At 32.0% G+C, this 24,542-nt stretch overlaps 1 protein-coding gene across 2 annotated transcripts in view; it reads right to left on the bottom strand.

Annotated features, from left to right (window-relative positions):
- The window catches only part of SNF4Agamma (SNF4/AMP-activated protein kinase gamma subunit), a 224,026-nt gene that overhangs the window by 137,403 nt on the left and 62,081 nt on the right, over positions 1-24,542 (bottom strand). For both annotated transcript variants that reach the window (XM_065362399.1, XM_065362400.1), the window contains 2 exons: positions 14,157-14,431; positions 8,324-8,584 (listed from right to left, as the gene is read on the bottom strand). In XM_065362399.1, the coding sequence (XP_065218471.1) occupies positions 8,324-8,584; positions 14,157-14,431 (536 nt within the window). The remainder of the gene's footprint in view (positions 1-8,323; positions 8,585-14,156; positions 14,432-24,542) is intronic.

Raw genomic sequence — 24,542 nt, 5'->3', positions numbered from 1 at the left:
GTATGTAAAATAGATTTATGGTTCATAAAAAGTTTTATGATAATTAGGAACTATATTTGGATTTTATTTTCACGTTTTCTAGAAACAAAAGGACAGGCCATTAAGATTCGAAATCCTTCATCTCAAAATTGCAAACCAAAGTAATAAAATTCAAACATTTTTCTGACAAAAACGAAAAAAAAAATACACGATTTGCCAAAACTAAAAAATATTCCTCGAGCACGTAAGTAATTTTCTATTTTATCGTGGAATTTGGCTTGAAGAGTAAAACAGTGGCGTACAAACTGTGAAAAAACACCATTTGATGGACAATTTATATCTAAGTAGCTAATTATGTTCATGTGTGCAATCAAAGAAAAACTTTCCACTGACTGATAAGTAAATAATTTACAACTATGATAGAATTTTTGAATGTATTTTCATTTTTCTTGAATAAAAATTTCCAGAAGGTGAGAAGAGTGAATTTAGAGTTGAAGAGTTCTTCCAAAAATGAATAATTTTGAAATATACAGATGAAAATCTGTGCTCAAAACTTCTTGAGCATAAAAAAAAAATTAAATAAAAATTAAAAATAAAAAAAACACTCATAAAACCAAAGTTAAGACCTTGAAATTACATTTTGATTGCTCGTAGGAGGTACCCACAGGCTTAAAAAATGTTTTCAGTTCCACATTTTCAAACAGTTTAGCTTTTCTGGATTTTCGAATATTAAAATAATAGTGTGAGTCACTTTTGCCTTTTTTTTCAATCTCAAAAAATAAGGGGTCCCAATGATGATCAAATAAGCTCAAAAAAACGCCCCAAAAATTGCTACTCCCCTCTCCCCTAACTTTTATATGAATGAAGATCTGAGACTACAAAATTTTTTAATTGAGTAATTTTTTTAAGATTTTCCAATTTTTAAAATTATTTTTGCGTTATATGTAAATGAAAAACCACCCTTTAATTTTCAAAAACAGTTAAAGTGGCTGAAAATTTTCAAACAAAAACTACATTCATAGAAAATTTGTTGTACTTGGGTAAATCGTTTCACATGTAAATATTTTTGAAATAACTGCATGTATTTTTGAGAGGATTTTCGAGCCGTTTGTACACTTTTGAGAGGTGGGGGATGTTTTCATTCATTTTTAACCCAATATGACTTAAAAATTTGAAAATGGCATGGTATAAAATTTTCAGCACATCTCACTAAGCCCACTCAACCAGCATTGAGAATATTACTTTTTTTCAAAAAAAAAACACATCTTCCCAGCCAATCACAACGATACATTCTTTTTATCTGGTACTTAGCTACTTACCTATTAATTTTTATGGATTAAAAAGCAAATTAATTTAGCCAGAAATGAGACAAGTAAGACAATAGGGTGTAAATGTTGTAAATTTAAAGCCCTGAAGTTTAAAAGAACAACATTATTACATCAATATCAGATTTTTCGAATAGTCATATTTTCAACCAACATCTCAAATTTAGCAATTTTTTCGTTTTTTTATCCATCAATAGTTCTCAACTTTCATTTCCCATTCAACGAATTTTCGTCTCTCCTTTCTATGTACATCCCCTTCCATTAATTTGAAGTTGAAGAAGATCGGATTGTTCCAGAAAAAATTCCAAAAAGTCCAAAAAAAATCAGACGTCATAATATTATATTTTGAAATACTCGGTAGGTATAGGTAATACGTAATTAAGAATTTAAAATACCAAAAGTGTTTAAAAATTATTTTTTTAAAAATAAATTAGGGATACCTTATTAGATGGATATAATTTCAAAACAAAATTTTCATATCACACCTTTTACAAAATAATGCCATATCATAGAGCCTTCAAAATAGTGAGAGAAAATCTCCCCCCCCCCTCCACTAAAGAAAAATAAGAAAACAAATATTGGGAGGGAGGGAGAGAAGGAGGGAAGGAGAAGAAGAGAGAAAAATCAGGACCCTCGTAAGTGAATCAGGAAAGGTCCAATCACTGTACAAAATTTGAAAATTAAATTTTTAAAAAATCGCAAAAAAGCACTTTTTAAAAGCTATAATGGTCGATGGGAGTTAAAAAAGGTTTAAAAATCAAAATCCCCCCCCCCGCTTCCACACCAAAAAGCATTTATCTTAGGTTATGTTTCTTTAGCATGAGAAATTTCGGTCTCTTGAATCAATCCAGGATGGTTTATACCGGTGAGAGGGGGGGGGGACGTCAAACAAGTTTTAATAAGGATCAAAAACGCAAAAAAGTTGTATTCTTCCTCCTTCGTCTCTCAGCAATCGCTCCAGAGCCCTAATTCTTGATGAATTTTAGTTCAAACCTGTTCAACTGACCACCAAACTGAACATAAAATTTCAATTTGGGACAATATTGTGACAAGACTCCTACTAAAATGTTCATTCAGTAGGTATCATGAAAATTTCTCAAAAAAAGTCGAACACATGCCTTCAAAAAATTATGAAGATGGGCTTCTGCGACCATGAAACGGATTTCGAATGATTGATAGAGTGTAATATAGCTTATTTCTTCCTCCAAAAAAATCAATAAAATATTTCGAGGAGGGAGAAAGGAATGGTTAGGGATCCATCTAATACAATCCTTCCCCAGGATTCAGTGATTCCATCATCTCTTCACAGCACTAAATCTAGACGGATTCGTCTGATTTTCGTTGAAAAATCTTCAATTAGCCGGTATAGAAGGAAGACTCACTTGTTGCAGTAATTTAATACCGGTGGCTTCTAAGGTTTTCGTATCCAACGAACGACTACGAGGTTTCAAATTAAATAAATATTCGGGTAAATTGAACGGTTGATGGTTTAAACGAGTCGTCGAGTCATTATCTTCTTCTTGAATACCACCGAATCCGGACTTGAATAGCCATCGTAAATACGAAGACATATTGCAGCATTCTTACGTTTCGATGGGTCTGGCGTCGATCAACGTTTACGTCGCACTTTATAAATACTCGTACGTATTTTCGATCACAATCACGATCACTACAAGATGAACCGATAAACCATGATTAAAACGAACAAAATTCACACCTCGAGTAAAATTATTTCAATATTATAACGATGGTATCATTTTAGTGCGAGTCAATTACTAAATAGGTAATACACATACGACAAATATGGAAAACCAAGTAAGAGGACACGAATCCATTCGTAGGTTTAGTTATATCCTTGAGTATGTTTTAATCAAATTCATACCGGAAGAAGTAATACATAAAACCGAGATGAACGACTCTGTTTCTTTTTTTTCTCGTTTTATTTACCCGTCGACCGACGACGTACAAAGCTCGGTTCCAAAACAACGAGTAAATTAATCATTTAACGAAAAGAATGGAATGAAAAATACCGCACGCGTTCAAAAACCAACGCACCGGAGTACTCGAAATACATCGAACCGAGTCGTGTTTGAAACTTTAAATCAACACTGGTCGTTATAAGAAATATTTACACAAGTTCTCGTACAATCGGTTCGACATTAACTGCGATCATATGGTGTTGTTACAGCTACTGATTTTACTCCTACCATCTTCGTATGTACTACGAATTGCAAACATAGGAATAAAAAAAAATTGCGTACGTCGAAGCCGAAATGAAAAAAATTACGCCGCGCCGGAACAACGATGAATCAAACGGTAACCATACGTCGTCCAAAAATATCAATTTTTTACTATCGATCGATCACGTGATCGGAGTAAGGTTCATAGAGTCATCACCGAACTTTGCCGATGGTAATTTCTCTCTTGGAAATTGTTCGCTCACCGAATAATGTATCAGTTCGATTCGATCCAATTGAATTTGATGCGATCATCAGGCAACCGGAGCTCGGTGATCACCGGAGGAGCTCAATTGAGCGCACGTTTCGTCGTCGAATTTGCATCACAACTCGCACATTTTTCATTCAAATTGTACGTAGGCCGAGTTTCGGTACATAAACAACACTACGGCCGCGGCGGCGGCGAACGGCGATTCATCGCACGGTTATATCAACAGAATGCTTATGCTTATCGCCGTAGTCGTACGAGTATGTGCCACTGCCAGTGCCAGCGAGCTGAGAGCCCTCGTAGTTGTACGTACACGACGGTTACCTGATTGCAATGTGACGTAACCGAACGACCTTCATCAAAAACAAGCATAGCTCGAGCCATGTTCCCCGAGCACTGGCCACAGCTGACTGGTGATAACCACATTTTTCTTCCTTCCGAAGACCTTTTCTCTCGACGACATACTCGTATTCCATCCGGTAAAGTTTCGACAATTTTTCTCTAATTGATGCTCGTATAGCGCGCGTCAACTAAGGACACTCTCAACTACTAGTCATCCATAATCCACCTGCGAGTAGTTTTCCATCATCTTGGCGCATTCGTATACGTACGATATTCTTCCAGTCTAGTCACGAATATTCTCGTTTTTCTCCTTCGGGTTCTTCTATTCGTACGTTTAGTCGACCATATAGTTCGACTCATTGATCGAATTGCTAATTGTACTCGTATAGATATGTTTTTACTATTGACCTCGCGATATGGATGTGGATGTGGCTGCCGCAGCTACAACAACAATACACACATAAGTACTAAGTAGGTACATACATATGCTGACATTTAAACGAGAAAAAAAAATCGCCCCCGCATAACGCTATAATAAAATGTCAAAGATCAAGGGTTACGCGAGCACTCGCATGTAAGTACGTAGGTACTTTATATAATTGCCATCAGCATTTTTTGCTCTTGCTCCGTATCCGATCCAATTGTACATTTGTACTGTAAGGTTGGGTTACCTACTCTGACTCGTGCGCTGTGAAACGTATAGCATAAGTACCTACAGGTAGAAGTACCTCTAACTACAGAGAAAAACATATCCTTTTGTAGTATTCTGAATAATAAAGTTCTACAGTGAACTGGTCTTGTTGCTCTGTGTACGGCTCCTTTGACCATAACGAAATGTTCCGCAAGTTCATCCTGTATCAATAGGCGACTTCATTAATATTAAAGTGTTGTTGTTTCTTTCTTCGAGTTCGATGCGTAGGCGAAGTGGTCGTCCAAGTGAATTATGCATGTCCAGTAGGTATTCGTACACAACACACGCACATTGAATCCGATCTCGATGTTTTTTGCCTGAGTTTTGTTGTTGAAATATGTACTCTCGGGTTACTACAGTTTATCAACCTATGGCAGAAGTGAGAAGGGTTAAGGGAGGATGAGGGGGAGGAGGGTTAATCAAACAGTCCGTTTCATGGTTCAAGAAGTCCTTATAATCATTTTTGATCACGATCATAGCTGTAATATTTTCATGTATCATGAAAATGTCGGCTCATTAAAAAAAAAAAAAAAAAAAAAAACATCACGAGTAGGTAAATTACTTACACAGTTTAATATCACGTTAAAATTTCAAGGAACTTAGGCGATATTTCATCCAAATAAATAACCAAATTATCAAGTTAGTAATATTTGAAAAGAAATATGATCTTCAACAAATTTTCTAAAATAAAAACAATAGCTAAGTTCTTAAAAAAAACAAAAATAAAAAAATAGACCAAGAACGAGTTGAAAGGAGATTTTCCTCCAAAAAACGAAAACATTTTTTAAATGAATTAAAATTCAAAATTCATAAAAATAATTTTACCTAAGTAGACCGTTTTTCAAATTTTCTAAGAAAATTTTTATTTCCATTTCTTTTCTTTTTTTCAATTTTCTTACACATATATGTAAGTAAAGTAGAATATCAAAAAATGTTTCAATTTCTTGTTTCAATTCTTCTTCGACACTCTCTTTAAAATCAATTTCATTGAATATAAAGCTCAGATACTTATAAGAAGAAAATTTCAAAATACGTTCATAAAATGATGCTTTGTCTGTGGTAAAAACATGATAAGAACGTGTATTTATTTTTAAAATCTTCAAAATTAATATGGGAGTCAATTTTTCTAATTTTTCTATCAATTGTCAACTTCAACTGCTAAAAAATGAAAAAAAAAATGCAAAATTGATCTATGATATCAGAATGATATCATCATACCCACGTTTTGTTTCAAAGTTTGTACATATTTTTGTAATTAAAAAAAAAAAAAAATGAAAAACTTTAAAATACCTACGTAATGAAGACAAAAGTAAGAGAAACTTTTCATTCAAAACATCTAAAACTTGAATAATTCTACTTTTTCTCCAAAAAAAAAGTAGTCTGAAAACAAATTGGCGTTGCTTTGAAATTTTTTGCATAAATCTCAAACAATTAACCGTCCAAAAAAATTCGAAAAAAATGTCAAAAATATGAAAATCTCAATAAAAATGGTCAAAACAGAACCATCGATCCATCGATATACAAAAATGAGAATTTTGAGCAATCACCGAAGAAGGGATTCCATCACAAAAAAATCTAAATTTAACTGAAATAAATTCAGTCATGAAAATTGTTTTATACAGACCTTTTTTCAATTCTGATTTTTTTAAACTTTATTTTTTCTTGCAAAATTTTGATGATAAACCTTCAATTTTCATTAAAAATTTCAAGGCATTTGCAGCTTCGAAGCAGAAAATTTCATCTTTTTTTTTGACAAATTTTCAATACCCAATCATGCTCTATTCACAAAATTTACCCTAATCAACGACTTCGATAAATGAAAAGTTTTTAGAGCATCCGACTGAACAACACACACAATTTTTGTGTCTAATTAGTAATTACGTTTAAAAATTAAAACTCCTCCCTTCCCTCCTTTCATAAAATCGATATCTAAACCCAAGAAAATTTTCAAAGTCAGAAATTTAGTTGTTAAGCCTCTCTCTCCCTTCTATTCTCCTTCGTCACCATTTATTTTATATTTTTATTAAACGCAAATTCTCTTCTTGATTAATTTTATTCATAAAGCGGTGCAATTTGAAAATTATAATAAAATGTTAATTTAATAATATTTTTCGATTTTTTTTTTTTTTTTTAAATTACGCTTGGCCAAAATTTCTACTATTTTGCCAACTGATTGGTCTAATTTTATTCAAAAGCTCTCAACTATTATTTTGATATTGTATCAATTTGAAACAACATTTACGCGAGGCAATTAGTTTTCAATGTATGAGTATTTAGCTTACCTAATTTGAAAATTTCAGTCCTACTTTGAAATAAAATTTTACTGCCTATAATTTTCTTTTATCTTTATTTTCTTTCTTTTTTTTTCTAATAAGCCAAATCAGAATTTTAATGACTACTAATATGAACATCATGAGTTCATGACTGAAAAAAAACCACGTCAATTTATGATTTTCATGATTTCATTTCACTTTACCTAACGACGATTTTCTAAAATTTATGACATCTGCATCTTTATTCTTCACAGCAACTTCACCAATTCTGCGTTTCTTCTCGAAAATAATTTTCAAAAAACTACTGCAAATTTAACGCCAACACTAGTCATCCTAATTACAATAGAAAATCTTTGCTCAAGGCGGTAAATTTGTCTGATCTGCTGTCCTCTTTCTCTTCCCCAATTCATTCATTTAACCACACAACAATTCAACTCCAACGAATTGGTTAGGCACGGACTAAAAAACTCGTAAAATTTTCAAAACAATCGTTATAAACCTTCGCCACATTTTTTATAACTTATGTTTGTTCTTCAACAAAAAAAAAAAAAAAAAAAAAAAAATATATGAATATTAAATAGGTAAGTAGGAAAATCTACGTACATATTTTACAATTACGAACAATATTTTTTCCAACCGAGAGTTACACGGTTATAAAATTCTCATTAAACCGACTAAACAGATTAATATGTAGACTAACGATTCGACAAGATTTTCACTCCGAGGATAACTATACAGAGAGGATTCTGGGAAACAGTGTTTGCGTTTTCTATTGTTTTAAAATTGTATTTCATCGACGATTATTTATAGAAAGAAATTATGCTGATTTGTGTAAATCTCCATACTACGAATAAATCCATTCTGCGGACGAGTTCGACGAGACGTAGAGTTAAGAACGAGGTTATTAAACCAGATGAAACTTTATAATGGTTTTAATTTAGGCGGAAAATTAACCAGGGACGACGAATATTCGAATCTGCGAAATGAAATAAATTGAAAAATTCGTCTCAAATTAGAAAATGAAAAAAGTTTCCAAACTAATTTCACGATACCATTTTTTTTCTTCAAAATTTTCTTACGAATCGCTTGTTCGGACGTACAACGAGAAATTTACGACTGCCAAGACATTATTCAAGGTTCACGACACATGTACATATAAATTCCACTATACGGGTATGTATGTATGCGTAATTTCTCGTACAGATACGATTGCTTATGCTTAACCCGAGCATAAGGCATAGACAGTAAACCTTCACCGTGATACTCACCGCTCGACGTTTCTCTTCGGCGCTGACTGCGCTATTCGAACGATTTCTAAATAAATCCATGACTTTGGATACGGGTCCTTTGTTGTTAACACTATCGGATACGGCTCTTGGCCTAGAGCTTTCCGAGATACTAGCATATCGAATCCGACCGGTAACTTCGGATAGAGGTAGACCGCGGTTTTTCGCTGGGTCAGCTTCGGACGAGGACGTAGAACCGCTCGCGCTACTACGTCCGCTCGAACTCGGCGACATCAACGAATTCTGAAATTAAACGATTCAATTAACGGGTTTTAAAGTGATTTATTAAAATCCTACTGTGATTAATACTCTAAATTATTAAAAAATGAGGTTATACGACATGGACCAGACAAAAACATTTCCCAAAATTCTCAAATATACACAGAGGTTTGGTGAACCCAAAATCGGAATAGATAGTTACCGAATAAAAGACACAATCGTAAAACGACCTCATCCTAAGTCAATCACAATGATCACAATTCACGAAAAAAAAGAAGAAGCTTTCTTCGGCGACTCTTTTCTTTTCGCATCGTGAGTGCGAAAAAGCAAGTAAATAACGTCGTGTCGTTAAATACGTTGTTGGTATTTGAAAATAACACGATAACGCGAACATACGTTCCACTATGTCAAGGTTTACAATCGTATACTTAGTATTTATGCGATAATATTATAATAAAAATTACGTCTACGAATTTACGGTCACTTTTTTTTTGACAATTTTTCAAACATTTTTTCACCATAAATCACAACCGTTCGACGAAGATCTATTTTATATCGACTAAATGCAAATATAGATGACATCGTAATTTTAAAAATGGAATAAAAAATACGTTTAAGTATATTTGAAAAAAATTTTCGGTTAATTGAAGAAATAAAGCAAAGAATCTTGAAGATAAGAAATTTTCGTAAAACGTAAAAACACTTATCGCGTACCTACCTACTATTTTTCAAAGTTGGGTGGTTCTTTAAAATTTTGAGCAAAACTAAATTGACATTAGGAAAAATACGTATGGAAATAAAGAAAGAAAATGAAAAATTCATCATACTTATGATGAGAACATGATGAAAGGAACAGGATTTTTGTTTGCTCAGCCGCACGCTACAAGGAAAAATTATTTATCTTTAAAGGATGGAATCTACAACAACAATTCGTAGATTAAAAAAATTTGAAAAATGTATAAAATAACGTAGGAAAATTACATAATTTCAAATTAAAACATTCCGTTCATAAAAATATTTCAAATATTGATTCGGCTCCTTTATTCAAATTGAAAAAATATTTTAGTAATAATTACAGATTTTTCAAAAAGTAAAGAGCCTTACCTTACTTAAATAATTCAGAGCTTAAATTATTTTCTTTTTCAATTAATATCGTCGTCCCACATTTTTTTTTTTTTTTTTTTTTTTTACTTGAAAGAAATTCATTTTAGTCTACTTACTATTTTCCCAAAGTAAATTAATAAAATTTCGAATTTAAAAATATAATATAAGAGGGATTTACCTAATCTAATTTGAAAGCACGATTTTTCTCTATTTCGGCCCAGTAAGCTTTCATTTTTTATTTTTCAATGAAACGAAAAAGGGCCATACAATTTTCGATAGAGTAATTCATTTAAATAATTGATACGAGTAACTAGGTAAGAAAACATCGACTAAAATAAAATCAAACAAACTCAAAACATAATAGAGTTAATTATCCTGATTGACAAATTTTATCAAAAAAACAAAAAGTACCATCCAAATTGACTTTTTTTTTCAAATAATATTTTAAAAAAAGAGAAAGAGAAAAAAATCTTAGAACATGAATAATTTCTTGAAAAAAAAAGCTTTAGAAAATTAAAATTTATAATTTAAACAAAATGAATTTAATGTCTAAAGCAACAGACTTTCTGGAAGTTTTCAACTGTTGTAATATGAATAAGTTCTGGACTAAAAATTTGATTTTTAATACCGGAAAGTTGCAATAATTTTACTTTACAGAATAAAACATAAATTTTCAATGATATCCAACATTTAATTTCAAAATGACATTTAAAAAAAAAAAAAAAACATAAATTTTGAGAAATTGAGAAAGAAGTAAAATATTTTTTTTTTTCTTTTAAAAACATTTTTTTTTAATTCTAAAAAATCCAATATTTTAACCAAATGATACTTTTTCAAAAAAAAAAAAAAAAAAAAACCAAGGAAAAAATTATAAAAAAATATTTTAAAAATTGATTCTCCGACATAAATTATGAATATCACGTTAAAATGTGAAAAATAAACATGATAAAAAAATAACAGATAGGTAATGATTCACTCATGTTGAAACGATGAGAACCCAAGGAAATAAGTTAATTTTAAGGCCAGCCAAAAAAATATGATAAAAAAATTAAAATGTCAAGTGTCAAGTCAGCAATAATTCTGAAAAAAACCAAAATGATCAGTTTTGAAATTCAATTTAAAAAAATTAATATTTCAATGTTGGATGAGTACCTATTGAGTAGATACATCATATTTTAACATGATCATATTTTTCTAAATTTAGGAGGTTCACTTTGATTTTTTAGTCGAAAAATTTTTTAAAAACTTGTATACGTACATGACAGTCCCCTCCTCCTCCACAAAAGGGCTTTTTGAAATTTAAAATATCATCCCCCGATCTTGAATTTTCAAGTTTTATGATAACAAAGATTAGTGAAACCAAAATTTATTTATGAATGAATTCATTTACTATTTTAACCTCAATTTTTGAGTTTTCAGTCCCTTCCAAAAATCCCTCCGGTTTCAAAACGCATCGTAAAGTTTGATTCAATCAATCTCGCATCTCGCAAGATAATTTTATGTCACTTCCAAATATTTTCTAAATTTTTGTGATGCACTGAATTTTTGTTGAAATGCCAGTAAAATCGAATTGTCTGAATGTAAGAATCAGATGTAAATGAAAAGTCTTAAAGTCCAACTTTTCTTTGAATTTTCAAATGCTATTTCCATCTTTATTCCAATTTCACGCAAAAATTGCGATTTTATTCAAAGAAAAACTATGATTTTCATTACAAAATAAAATTGATAATTTTACTTGTGTAATTTAGCATTTTTTTTCAAATTCAAGAACGTAATCCGGCTTTAATATAAATAATCAGAAGATTTGTAATCATTTTTCAAATTGGTATCTATTTTTAGAATTTATGAGACCACAATTAATTCATAGCCATTTTAAATTGTGGCATGTAAAATTTTACTAAACGTAAATTTCGTTTCTTCGTGACACAAAATGAATGTATAAAAGATACCGCCTGTGATTCAGAACCTGTCTTTTACTACAGGATAATTTCTCAAAATAAATATCGTTGAATTTAAACACAATTTAAAACAAATCGGATCACGAATAAAATACCATAAAATAAAATCAGTTTAAAAACAACAAACCTATTTAAAAATACATAAATAAACAAACGTATACGAAAACCAAATAAAAACGTAACAATTTCAAAGATTCCATCTCATTAAAAAAAATACACATAAGACAAACAAAATAAAACTCGAATATTTTTCAGCGGATTAACTTCATCGTTGAAAATCCTTTTATCCGCGAGTAAATATTCCAATTACGAATACCAGCGGCATATAACCCTTGTACAAAACAAACTGTATAGCAAAGGAAGAAAAAAAATTAGGAAAATTCATTCCGCTCGTTTCATATTTCTTGTAAAAATTTCCCTTAATTCATCAGCTTGTTTAACCATCAGCCTAATTAATTTACAGCAATCCCAGCTGCGATTTAATTTTTAAAAAGTCTTCTTTTTTTTATATCTTAGGTATATCCATCTTCTAAACACCCGCTCTGCAAAAAATTACACCGTAAGAAAAAATTCTACGTAAAATTAAATTAATGCAAATAGCTTAACTACGTAAATGTTTAGTTATACAGACACAGATATACTGCTACCAAGAGTACTTCAGCGTGAAGAAGTTTTCCGTTCTCTCGATAACAATACAGTATCAAAAATGATGTGCAGTTCAACTCGACTCGACCAAACACTCGAATTATGTAGTATCTTGATTTGAAAGTGAAACTCGTATTTGATCAGTTCAATAATAATACTCGAAAGCTGTAAAAATCACTTCACATATAGCGTGGTAAAATTTCAATTAAATATAAATTCCTAAATTTCCAATTTATAAAATAAACATTTCATCGTAATCGAAAAGCGAATACGCCTTGTTAAAAAAATGAAACTAATCGTTAGCCACGATATTCTGCCATATTCGAGTGGAATTTCCAACCGAGTAACAATGTATCCATAAAATACTTTTCATCGGGTAGCTAAATATTTACGACCTTTTAAAAAATGCAAAAAACATCCTACGCCATTTCTCCACAACAAAGTGAAATCTAAAAACCATTCAACTTAATGTTTCAACCAACAAGTACTTCGATGTTTTTAGTTTTTCGAGAGAAAGGAAAAAATGCGCGTAAATGTTTCATGCAGAAATATTTTATGGTTCAGTTATTCTTGGACGATTGTCAGTAAATATGTTTGCTTTGGTTTATTTTTTTTTTATAAATTCTTTCAAAAGTCTCTAAAATAAATTTGTTCTTCTTTCGGTGAAATTTTTCGAAAAAAATGCGAGTTGAATTCCACCCCCCTTTTTCCCTCGTCCTTTAGAACTGATCGATGAAAGATGTAATTTTCCCAATTCGGTGCTCTTAATTTCCATTTGATTGGTGTTTTCTTTTCTCGAGTACACCTCCAAAGTGATGTCATTTGACATTAATTTTTCAATCGCTCTGAAAAAATGAACAAATTACTCCGCAATAAAATAAAAATAAAAGCACCATCTCCCCATTGATACAATTTAACCTGCACGAATTTCAATAAATCAAACGAAAAAGTAATAAACTCCAAATACCTTTGCGACCACGACAATAGAACTTTTTTTCAAAATTATTACGAAAAGTTATACTCGTAACTCGTGCCGAACTAAGAGACGCCAGAAACTTCACATATATAAAATATTCAACACCTCGGGAACCGAAATTCTTCTTAATACGACACCCGATAAAATACAAAACTTACTCCACCAATCATACTACATAACGTGATATTAAAAAATATCTCAGAACCGACATCTTTTGCCAACATTACAAGGCTCCAGTACGCGAAGTACGAACGTCAATACACCATCGTTAATCTTAGTCACAAAATTCAGACAGCTCCAGCCAACTTCGATAATTTAAAAAATTCTCTTCGCGTTGGAGAGTGAAAAATTCAAAACTTGAGAAACTCGTGTTTGAACTATACCTAAACACTTTCGAAAAGTAAAATAAAAAATAAAAGAAAACACAACTTAAGGAAAAAAAGAAACAAAGCGAACTCCGTGTAAAAATATTCAATTTAAAAATACCTAATGTATCGTAAATTAAACCTCACGAGAGGACATTACTTTGAAAAATTGCCTATATTACGTTTCACGTATATGGAGGAAAAAAACCATCCTAGAGGTACCTACTTTTCTCAAACAAGAGACTTTATAATAATGTGTAGCTATCTTTCCAGCGAATCCATCATTTACCCAAGTTCTTTGGTAAAGACCGCCGGAAAAAAGGGTCATTTTATTAAAAACCACACGCCACATTGCTAAACTGAAACATAATGTAACATCTTGTATTCGATTTAAGAGTAAATTACCATGATATCTTTTTTTCCCCAAAAAAAGATACAAACTTACTACATTCTCCATAATCCTATCGTGAGGAGAATGCTGCCCTAACATGTCGTATAACCTCGGTGAATAATCCAGAGTGGAAGAGGAAGAAAGAGAGATGTACTACCTGTACGGCGTTTTTCATTTGTGAGATCAAATTAGTCTTTTTGCCTTTGGACGTTGCATCTGATTTTGAACGCGGACGAAATGCGTCTAAAAACAGTCCTCCACCAGATTTACGCGAAGGAGACTGAGATGATTTTCCTTTTCGAACCTTTGGCGATAATTCTTCGTCCGATTTACGTCTTTCGCGAGATAGAGCTCGAGTCTTTAGTGCTTTTAGTAACTGTGGAGGGATATTCTGACCGCTGATCGTATAACCTCGAGTTTGGCTCCAGGTACCTGTTGAAAAAATTAGATGATTAGTACAAATTACAAATGGAAAAATTAAAATTAAAAAAATGATAAGTACACTAATTTTTATAAAAATACAATATTTTAAGATAAAATTAGCCTTTCTTCGATATTTTCAGTAAACTTTTCAAAAAAAAAAAAAAAAAAAAAAAAAAAGGAAAGTTCAAATATACATTTTAGAAAACTCAATACAGCATACATCACACGAAATTTCCAATTTTTTCGGAATTGGAGGTTTATTGTGGGGCTCAGAGAGCTCATATCAAAAAAGTAAGTTGAAATTTGAAATTTGGAAAAAATCAAGCAAACCACAGGTCACACGAATTAACCAATTTTTTAGAAATGTGGGGGTGTATTTTGGGGCTTTGGGGTCTCGTATCAAAAAAATAAGTCTAAATTCGAATTCAGCGCTGTGGAAAACATAACAAACGATATACGACATGATTTTAAAATTTTTTCAAAATTTGGCCCAAATGGAGGGGGGCGAGGGGAGAGGGACAGATTGAAATTTGTAAAGATGAAATTGCATAATTACAAAAAAAAACTTTGAACACCAGCAAGTTCGTGGTTTTTTACTACATTTGGCATTTTTCAAGGGTTTTCGAAAAATTGATTCCTTAAGGAGTCTTAAGGGGGGAGGGGGAATTTAAAACCATAAAAAGTGACACGAGTAATGTAGAAAATTACTCCAACTTTAACAATAGAGTTCAGTTCAGTTCACTCGGAACGACTTTTTTCAAAAGTAAAGGCAAAGGAACTAGCTAGTTTGGGTCGATTTTACTCAATCTACCTTACGTTAGGATGGCAGGAAATCGTTAAATTATTAGGTATTTATGAATAGGCTACGCGTCTTCGCGGTTTAGTCGAAAGGGTTTTATTTTTTCTATTCGTTTATTGATTCTTCAAGGTGTAATTAATAAAGGTCGCGTATTTCCCGAAATAATTTGACCGCGGCACGCGAACCAAAGGCCCACAAAAGTTATTTCTGTGTAAGTATAAGTAAGTAACTCGCACGATTACCGTTTTGGATCGTTTTTTGAGTGACGTCAAACTCCAATAACAATTATTCTCCGCATCCACAATTATACATCGCGAAGTTTTGTTATTATAAAATATTATTATCACAGCGTGTGTTTGGGTTCGAATTAAACGATGTTTTTGTTATTTTTATAAATAATATGTGATAGGTTATCGTACTTAAAGTTCCGTTTACTTGAGCGATGAAAATTGATAGCATTATTTAATAGCGAGCAATTGACAAACGAAACCTTTGGGAATAGAGAAGTGTATATTGTATACATTGAGTGTATCATTCGCTAGAATTTATTTTCTATACCGAATCAGTAATTTATTCGAATAGGAATAGGTAGGTAGGTAGGTACTTCTTAGGGCTATTTCAAAAAGATGATGTAAGTATAAGTAAAGTATCTTCGTATACACTTCACGTGATGTAGGTACATCTGTTCTCTCGTCTCGTCTTCTATTTCCCTCTCTTGTGTACACACGATCGAAGTAATAGAGGTAGGTAAATTGTAAATTTCTCTCGGAGTGTTTGATATTGACATATGCCGCAAGAGATTTCGAATCGAATAACTTTTTCCAAATGCGTTGGTGTTGAGAAGTTAAACGACCCAAGATTGGAATAACTTCGCGAACAAAAATTCTATTCGAGTTGCGAACTGATTCTCTTTATTGTTGGAATTTGTTTAATGTGATTTTTTTTTGGTTTGCTTAACTTTGAGTACCTACAGCGATTTTGAGGTGTTTTAGAAATGTATGCACCTACTAAGAAATTACGAATGTTTTTTAACATGACTAAAGATGATCGAATAGATGCTTTTAACGAGAGATGAAAGTGAAAGACAGACGAAATGTTATGAAGCCCCCTCTTCATGAGATTTTCACTTTTCAGAACACAGCACATCTACATAGCAATTTTATTGTGTGAAGTTGTCAAATGTTATCAAAAATCGTGGCTAAAATCGTTGGTTTCAGGTTTCCATCTGCGTTCAGGCAAAAAAACTATAAAAAATGTTGAAAAATTCATTTGAAGTAAGGGTAATGTTTACATGATGGGTTTAAATAAAATAACACCCGGTATGATTTTTCATTTTATTGAACCATATCTCCATCTTCTCCCTTCAAAAAATTGAACAATTGGTAAAATTTTTTTATTTTAATAGCATTTTTATTACAATTTTCAAGGAAATTTATCCCGAAAAAAATGTTGAAAATTTTCAAAATTCTTGAAAATTCAATATGCTAGGATATCAGAGGCGAAGGAAACGGAAGGGGTAGGGAATTATCTTTTCAGAAGAACGTCATTTCTAAATTCAAAGTGCACCCTTTTTTCAATGGTCCGATAAAAATTGTTTAATTCAGTAATGAATCAAATGTTCCAAATTTCATTCAAAGCATTTCAACAACGAAAATTCGTACGAACTTTTAAAAACACAAATTTGGCTCATTTCCTAATTTCATTTTCACCCCCCCCCTCACCTTCCCTCTATATCGTTTAATGGCAATTTCGAGCTATTCAGGAGCATCCCGCGGATTATTTCGTTCTCCAAGAAACTGTCATGAAAAGGACCAATACAAAATTCAACACTAATTATTAACTTTGTTGAACTATTTTTGTGAGAATTTCAATTAATTTAAGCACCTTTAAAAATTTATTTCTACTCGGTTCAATCATTTCAATGCGAAAATTTTCAACATCCGTTTTCGCAAATCAAATCCATGATTTTTCCAGCAATTATTCAATTCAGAAATCCGCTGGAGACTCCAGAACAGCTTGAAACCAAGAACAATCTATTTGGAACTTCGAAAATAGGATACAAACTAAATTTCAGCTGTCTATACTTCAATTTAACCAAAAGTCAATTTTTTTACGTAATAGAATGGGTTGGATCTGAATAGGTATTCAAAAATACACCGTGACCAGAAATCGAAAAATGAAATTCGGCACTTCAAACTTGTTCAAATGATGCGCTTTTTAATGTCCAATCAAACTTTTAAAATGAGAAATTTTACGCTCCATAATTTCATTTTGCTTAATTTCTCTCAAAGGATCGCTGATTTTTCTCAAAGTTCGAATTCGATTCAAGTTGAACTTTTCTGCTTTAGCTAAAAATATCACAAACAACAAAGCTCCTCCCTCCCCCACCCCCTTAAAAAAGAGTGAATGATACTCTCTCCCGATGTAAAATTTAATAACTTTACAATTTTGCTAATTTACTTTTTTCGTAAGAACCTAAGTTTTTTCAAGTCAAATTTAATCATTAAGTAAATGTGTTTACAATTTTTTTTTTTTTTTTGAAAAGTTGAACAACTGATGATAAAATGCAAAAGCTGAAAAAATTGTGACATAACGGATTGTCGAATAGAGAATGAAAACAATGGGGGTGCGGGAAGGGAGGAAATGTAAATAATTTCAGTAAACATTTTTGAAAATGAGATACCTAAAAACTCATATTGCAAAAATTGCATGAAATAAATGTTTAAATTTGAAAACAGCTAGTTGAAAAACCACCACAAAATAGAGTGAAATAATGCAAAAATCACTCAAAATGTGTAAAAAATTGGCTGGATTCACTTGAAAAATGTTAAAAACGAAAAAAAATCTATAAATTATTGCAAAATTGATGAGGAAAAAATGAAAAAAAATCTGATGAAACAACTTAAATGTTTTGTTGCATGATCCAAAAAAGTTCAATGCTCATGAAAAATATTCCAAATCTACGTGAAAATCGTTGAAAATTGAATTGAAATTGAATATTGCGAAAATATGTACTTACGTAGTATAAAATGATGAGAGCAAAATTTTTGAAGTCATGTTAAAAATACTGATAAGGGAACCTCTTGAGGTGTCACACTCCGATTTGCACGAGACTGCGATTTTTAGAAAGAGCATAGTCTAAAACCCCCAAAACCAAATTTCCAGCTGCCCAAGTTCATTTTTCGATTTTTGGCGAATTTTTGAAAATTCAAAATTGACTTTTTTTTGGCGATTCATGCTTTTTTTTTAAAAGTACGTACTTGATCAGTAAAAATGGTCAAAATAAGTCTCAAAACTAATATTAATTACCATAATCGAAATTTCACCATTTCCAGCCATTCTGGAGCCTCCAGCGCGATTTTTCAATTTCTCCAGAATTTTGAATTTGCTCCAGAAGGCGTGAATATGCAGTTGGGCAGCTAAAAATCTAGTTGTATATTACATTCGACCTGTTTAACGAGTTTATCCAAATTTGAGCCGATTTTGAGAGTGACACCTCAAGAGTGGCTTTTTGACCAGCTTTTTTCAAAATTAAAAAATCCAAAAAATCAAAAGTTTCCCGTTTGTATGGAAATTTTTGAAATTCACGCGAATCGCTGTATTTTGTCCAAAACTACCCCCCAAATCCAAATTTCACGATTTCTAGCCATTCTGGAGCCTCCAGCGCGATTTTTCATTCTGGAGAAATTGAGAAATCGCGCTGGAGGCTCCAGAATGGCTGGAAATGGTGAAATTTGGGTTTGAGTAGTTATTATTAGTTTTGGGATTTATTTTGACCATTTTTACTGATCAAGTACGTACTTTAAAAAAAAAACATAAATCGCCAAAAACAGTCAATTTTGAATTTTCAAAAATTCGCCAAAAATCGAAAAATGAACTTGGGCAGCTGAAAATTTGGTTTCGGGGGTTTTAGACTATACTCTTTCCAAAAATCGCAGTCCCGTTCAAATCGGAGTGTGACACCTCAAGAGGTTGTCTTGTGAGAGCAAATATGGCACAAAAATACTCGTATAAATAAAATCACTCAAAATTATCGAAAATCAGTAAAATTTCAGCACATAAAAACAGTTGAAAAATCAAGATAAAATAATATTATGAAGTCAAAAATTCATTTTTCGTTTTTTTAAAAAAGTGGGCCACCCTGTCAGAGCTATTTTATTGCATCTTGAAAGTTGTGAATTGCATTAATATAATTTTTACGTCAATTTAACAAATAGGTATAAATCTATTAAAAATTTTACAATTTTTCCAACAATTTACCACACGTCACTTTCATCAGATTCACACTTAAAACATGCAATAAATATTCCCTTTATCACATTTCGTCAAGTCGCGTTGATTTTTTTTTTCAATTTGGCATAGGTAACGACGTGCATATTATATACGTATGAATATGAGCCAAAACGACGTGACGATTCAATATTCTGCGGGTGGCTAAGCTGCGTCTGTCTGTCGTATTCCAGCGTGTTTGAAATTCGCAGATAATGTCATATTTATAACGGATTATCAAACAATATGCCCTGCTTTCGATACTGCCGCAACATTAATCACGTCGAGCTTTCGTTAGTCTGATAACGCGTTGGATAGAAAATATAATTTATCTAAGTCCAAAATAAACCTTATCACCGAAACGGGAGCTTTCCCGCAGCAGCTGACTTTGCAGCGACGAATAAACCAGCAGCATTTCGATTGTCGAAGCTCGCAGCAGCAAACAGCTTTGCAAGTCGCAATCGTCGTAACGACGCTATCTTTCGCATCACGTTTACGAAAAAGGTAAACATAACGGTAAGTTTTCCAATTAAAATTAGCCCTTTTATCCTTAGCTATCTCCTCATCAACAACGACAAAAGTCATCTAGTCGCAAAAGTTAATTATCGCAAACAGCTCGCTTATTACGTTGATCAGATTTCTTTATAGAAAAAAAACCCACCTCAAAAAATTTCAATGTCAACTAGGGATATTTAATAATTTCCACATCAAAGTCGAGCCTTTTTCATCGATAAAAGCCGCTTCGTCGGTTACGGGTTTTTGAGCAAATACTCCTCCTGGCGCACAATTACATCTACTTGAACGATTCGAGTTCCGCGACGAAAGGATGGGTAAATGTAAAAGACGCCCAAAATACGTCTCTGTTTTTGCCAGCTAGCCCAAAAAACACCCCGAAAGCCAAAAGGAAATTCGAAACGCCACAATAAACAACCCTGGTTCAAGGTTACCGTGCGAATTTCAAAAAGCGCGTTAATTTCGACGCATTTTCCCCGTCCGCCTCGCCTTTGCTTTTGCTTTTCCATTCACTTTGCCTTTGCGTGAAACCATCTTCCGTCCTCGAACCGAGTAAACTTTTTCATATTGTGAAATTCAATTTAAAAATTAACCATTTTTTTTCTCCCACGGTTCTGCCGAGGGGAAAAAAACCTGACAAGATATTTTTCTCAAAATTCGACGAACTGAGTCGAAAATTACATTATGTGGATGTTTTCTTTTCCGAATCGTTTATTTACGTTTACTCTTATCCGAAAAGCTGCGTGGTGAGTATCTCGTATTTCCTCATTGGTTAACGATACGTAATCATTTGATGGCCTATTTTCCATCTCGACCTTATTAATAATTTTCAAATGGAGCGTGTGCTTTTCTCTCGTGCTGCTATCCCCTATCGCGATGGCAAAATTTTTATACATATTTAACACGCGCCAGTTCATTTTTTCTTCCATTATTTTCGCACCGAAGCATCGCCTCGGAGGAAAATGCTGAAAATTGAATTTTTTTTTTCATGAAATCAGACGCCGCTTGATGCCCGAGCCGGGCCATTGAACTAGGCGAGAAAAAATATACGAACACGTGTACCGGTAGATTAACAATGAAATGCATCATCGTGGCATGTTCTCAATGAAATTACGTCATTTAATTTATATCTACAGGTAAATTGCTGATGTTAAAGCGAACCACTGAAACGTATACGAGAGAGCACCTATATTGGAATTTTTTTTTTTTTTTAATAATTCGTTAATGCGATATGCTTAGTTAAAAGTTTTTATTGCGCGTTATTAACCATTATATTTTTACGAGGTTAGCACTTTTCAAAGGCATTGAGTAGAATATCATCATAACACACGCGTATCCTCTTTTCAAAACATTAACGTTGAAGATACCACTTTTAATGATAGGATGGGTGAAAACTGTCGCACAGGGATCCGAATTTCTCACGTCAGCGTCATAAAAGTGACATTTTTCAGGTTTCGTGGTTTTGATTTTTCGGCTATAAATAATTTTTCGACGTAATATACCTCGGAATAAAATCGCCACTGTTTTCCACGTGTTTTTCAGGGACTCGTTGAAACCTTACAGCTGCTGGGTATGATTCATAGAAAATTTTTTTCTGGTAGAATTATTACAGGTGTGAAATTTGGCAACGTTTTGCAACTTTATTATGATATACGAGTCATTTTTCGATAGTGAATTATACATTATCAAGAGGCAAGAGTAAATGAAGAGCTCTTCATTGAATAAGAAAATTGTCACGTTTGAATACGAGCTTTTTACGGAATTACCTCGACGATTATTTATTTAATAGATTTGTTTGTTTAATTTTGAATTACACTTCGTTGGACGAATTTATTAATTCAGTATACGTATAAGGAAGTTCAAAAAACATTCATTTAATAGAAGCAGAAAATTTCAAGCGTGAAAAATATTCTAATTTAGATTTAGTAAATGACACGAGTTTGTTCGACGATGGTTGAAATAAAACTACTAAAAATGAGAAAGAATCATCTTGAAAACACATTTCAAAATACCAATTTAAAAAAAGTCTAAAAAAATTAATCCATTTTGAGATTCAAGTCCTTGATCATATTTTTTAACACGTTGATCCTCCTCTCATTCCTTCTCACAATTGAACTCAGAGATCAGAATTTAGAATAAGTAGGTAGGTACTTACCTATTTTATTTAGAATTTTCAACACTTTAAACCTTTCAGATCTCGTCATGCAGGTCTCTTCTCAACACAAAAAATGCGTATTCGTGGGTAATTTTTCGCAATTTTTTTTTCGCTCATATGTTTCGAGTACATTTCCTCTTTATAGTCAGCTGTTAAATCATATCTCATGTTTTATAGGAAATCAAAAGAGTTTGCTCAATTTCACACGTTTGTCGAGGGAAGAAGGTTACAAATTATTGAAAATTTATTTCACACATAAATCGTTCACGTCCCAATTCACACGAAATTTTTTTTTTTTTGAGGAAAACTTGTAATAAATAATATGTTTTGTAACAGTACGTAATATTTGTCAAAATTCAATATTTTCGGCTGAATAATACACCAAGGTGATGAAAAAGTCACAGAATCGCGAAATATCGCGTGAAACTTATTTATCTTTTCGAATCAATAAATTTGATTGAAAGTAGGAAAAAAAACAAAACAAAACAAAAGGTCCACCAGGAAAAATGTATAAAGAAAATCGTTCTCCAATCTGTTTTCGACACGAGTTTTTCTTCACCCGAGCATAAAATAAATTCATTTGAAACAGAATAAAGTTTGCAATACTTAATGAAGAAAACAGATTAAAAGCGTATTTTCTTATACGATGAAGACTTCAACTTAATCGTTACAAAGTGTATTCCCAATGAATTGCGATGCCATAAAATGTAATTCTCGCAGGTGCAAATTTCAAATCTTCGAAACATTTTGAACCATTAAATACGTATACAATTCGAATTGGACGAGGTGGATTTGACGAGAGACGATGAAAAGTTACATTTTATAGAGGTTATGTTCGAATTAAACATTCGCTTCAAATAGTGATGGAAACACAGTACACACTTCTTGATAATAAAGGTAAAATTTTCAGTTTTTATCTCATTTCGGTAGAAAATTCAGGTTTTCCAGTAAAAAAAAAAAAAATTCTTTCAAATCATAGACAGCTGTTTTGATGCAAAAATTATAAAAAATCTTCGAGTTAAACTTGAGAGTGCCAACGAGTTCTTTTTGTGAAAAAACTTTGAATTTTTTTCATTACTTTTTTTTTTTGAAAATTCACAAACTTTTCTCAACATGACACTCTCGTTTTCCTTCCAAGAAAATTCAACGAGCAGCACTTGAATTCATTTTTTTGCTAATTTTTCTTTAAATTTTGACTGAATTCACAACTTTTTCAACACCTGACACAAACAAGAATCTTTGTAGTTCCACAAGGGAATCACTTGAACTGATATACTCGTACTTTGATTCGTATACCACCAAACTAGATTAAAAGAGCAAGCCCTAGAACATCCATAACCAAAATTTTAGTGACTCAAGTTCATTTTTTTCGGTTTCTAGAAAATGTTAGAAAATTCTAAAAATCCAAAAAAGCTGTAAGTACCTAATTATGGAGAATTAATAAGACTTATTTATTTATTTTTTTTCAAACTAAACGAACCAATGAAAATATGTACCTACTTATTACTTTATTTCAATGCACCAATTTGTCGAAAACGACCATTTTTAAACAAATTTGGAGATTCCAGCAAGTTTTTAATTTTATATAGGAATTTAAAATTACTCTGGAAAGGTCAAAAGTGAAATTTGGTAACATGTAACCTCAACTGGTGTTTATTGGGAACCTCCCCGAACGTTCAAGTCGGAAATTCCTGACACGTTACTTCAAATTAGATTTTTAGTATTATATTTTTCTGAAATTTTGATGTGGCCAAAAATTTACAATTTGAATGGACAAACCTACAAATTTGAGGAAACGACAGAAAATATTCGTATAGTTGAGAACGTCTCCAATACGCACAAATAAGTTATAGGAAATGAAGTTCACTTTTTCAAAATTTAACAACACTTCAGGAAAAAATTATCAAATCATAAATCAATTTTTATCAATTTGTTTGTAAGTGAAAACACGTGTTTTACGTACAAGAATATTACGACAAACATTTTCCATAAATTATTATCATTTTTTTGGTAAAATCATTCAAACAATTGAAAAAAGTTTTTTTCTGGATTTTAGAAAGAAAGACTGAAAAAAAGACTCGTGAAAATTTTTTGAGGAAAAACCCTAAAATTTTTGGAAATTTCTGGGAAATTGACTTGATGGGCGAAAAATTTAAAAAGAAAAATCCAAACTTTGAAAAAGCAACTAGGTCACTAAAAAATCTTTCCAATTTTTTTTTTGTGAAATTACTCAAAAAATTGAAAATTTAGGTACGCATTTTAGAAAGAAAGATTAAACAAGATCACTCATGAAAACTTTTCGAGTTTCTCTCAAATTTTTTGAAATTACTGTGAAATTTTAAAACTCAAAGTTTAATGATCCAAATGATTCTGTTTTTTTTTTT

Source organism: Planococcus citri, chromosome 4 (genome assembly GCF_950023065.1).
Source record: "Planococcus citri chromosome 4, ihPlaCitr1.1, whole genome shotgun sequence".
In the NCBI taxonomy this organism is placed as follows: Eukaryota; Metazoa; Arthropoda; class Insecta; order Hemiptera; family Pseudococcidae; genus Planococcus; species Planococcus citri.
The sequence above is the reverse complement of the archived record's forward strand: the minus strand, read 5'-3'. Positions and strand labels throughout refer to the sequence as shown.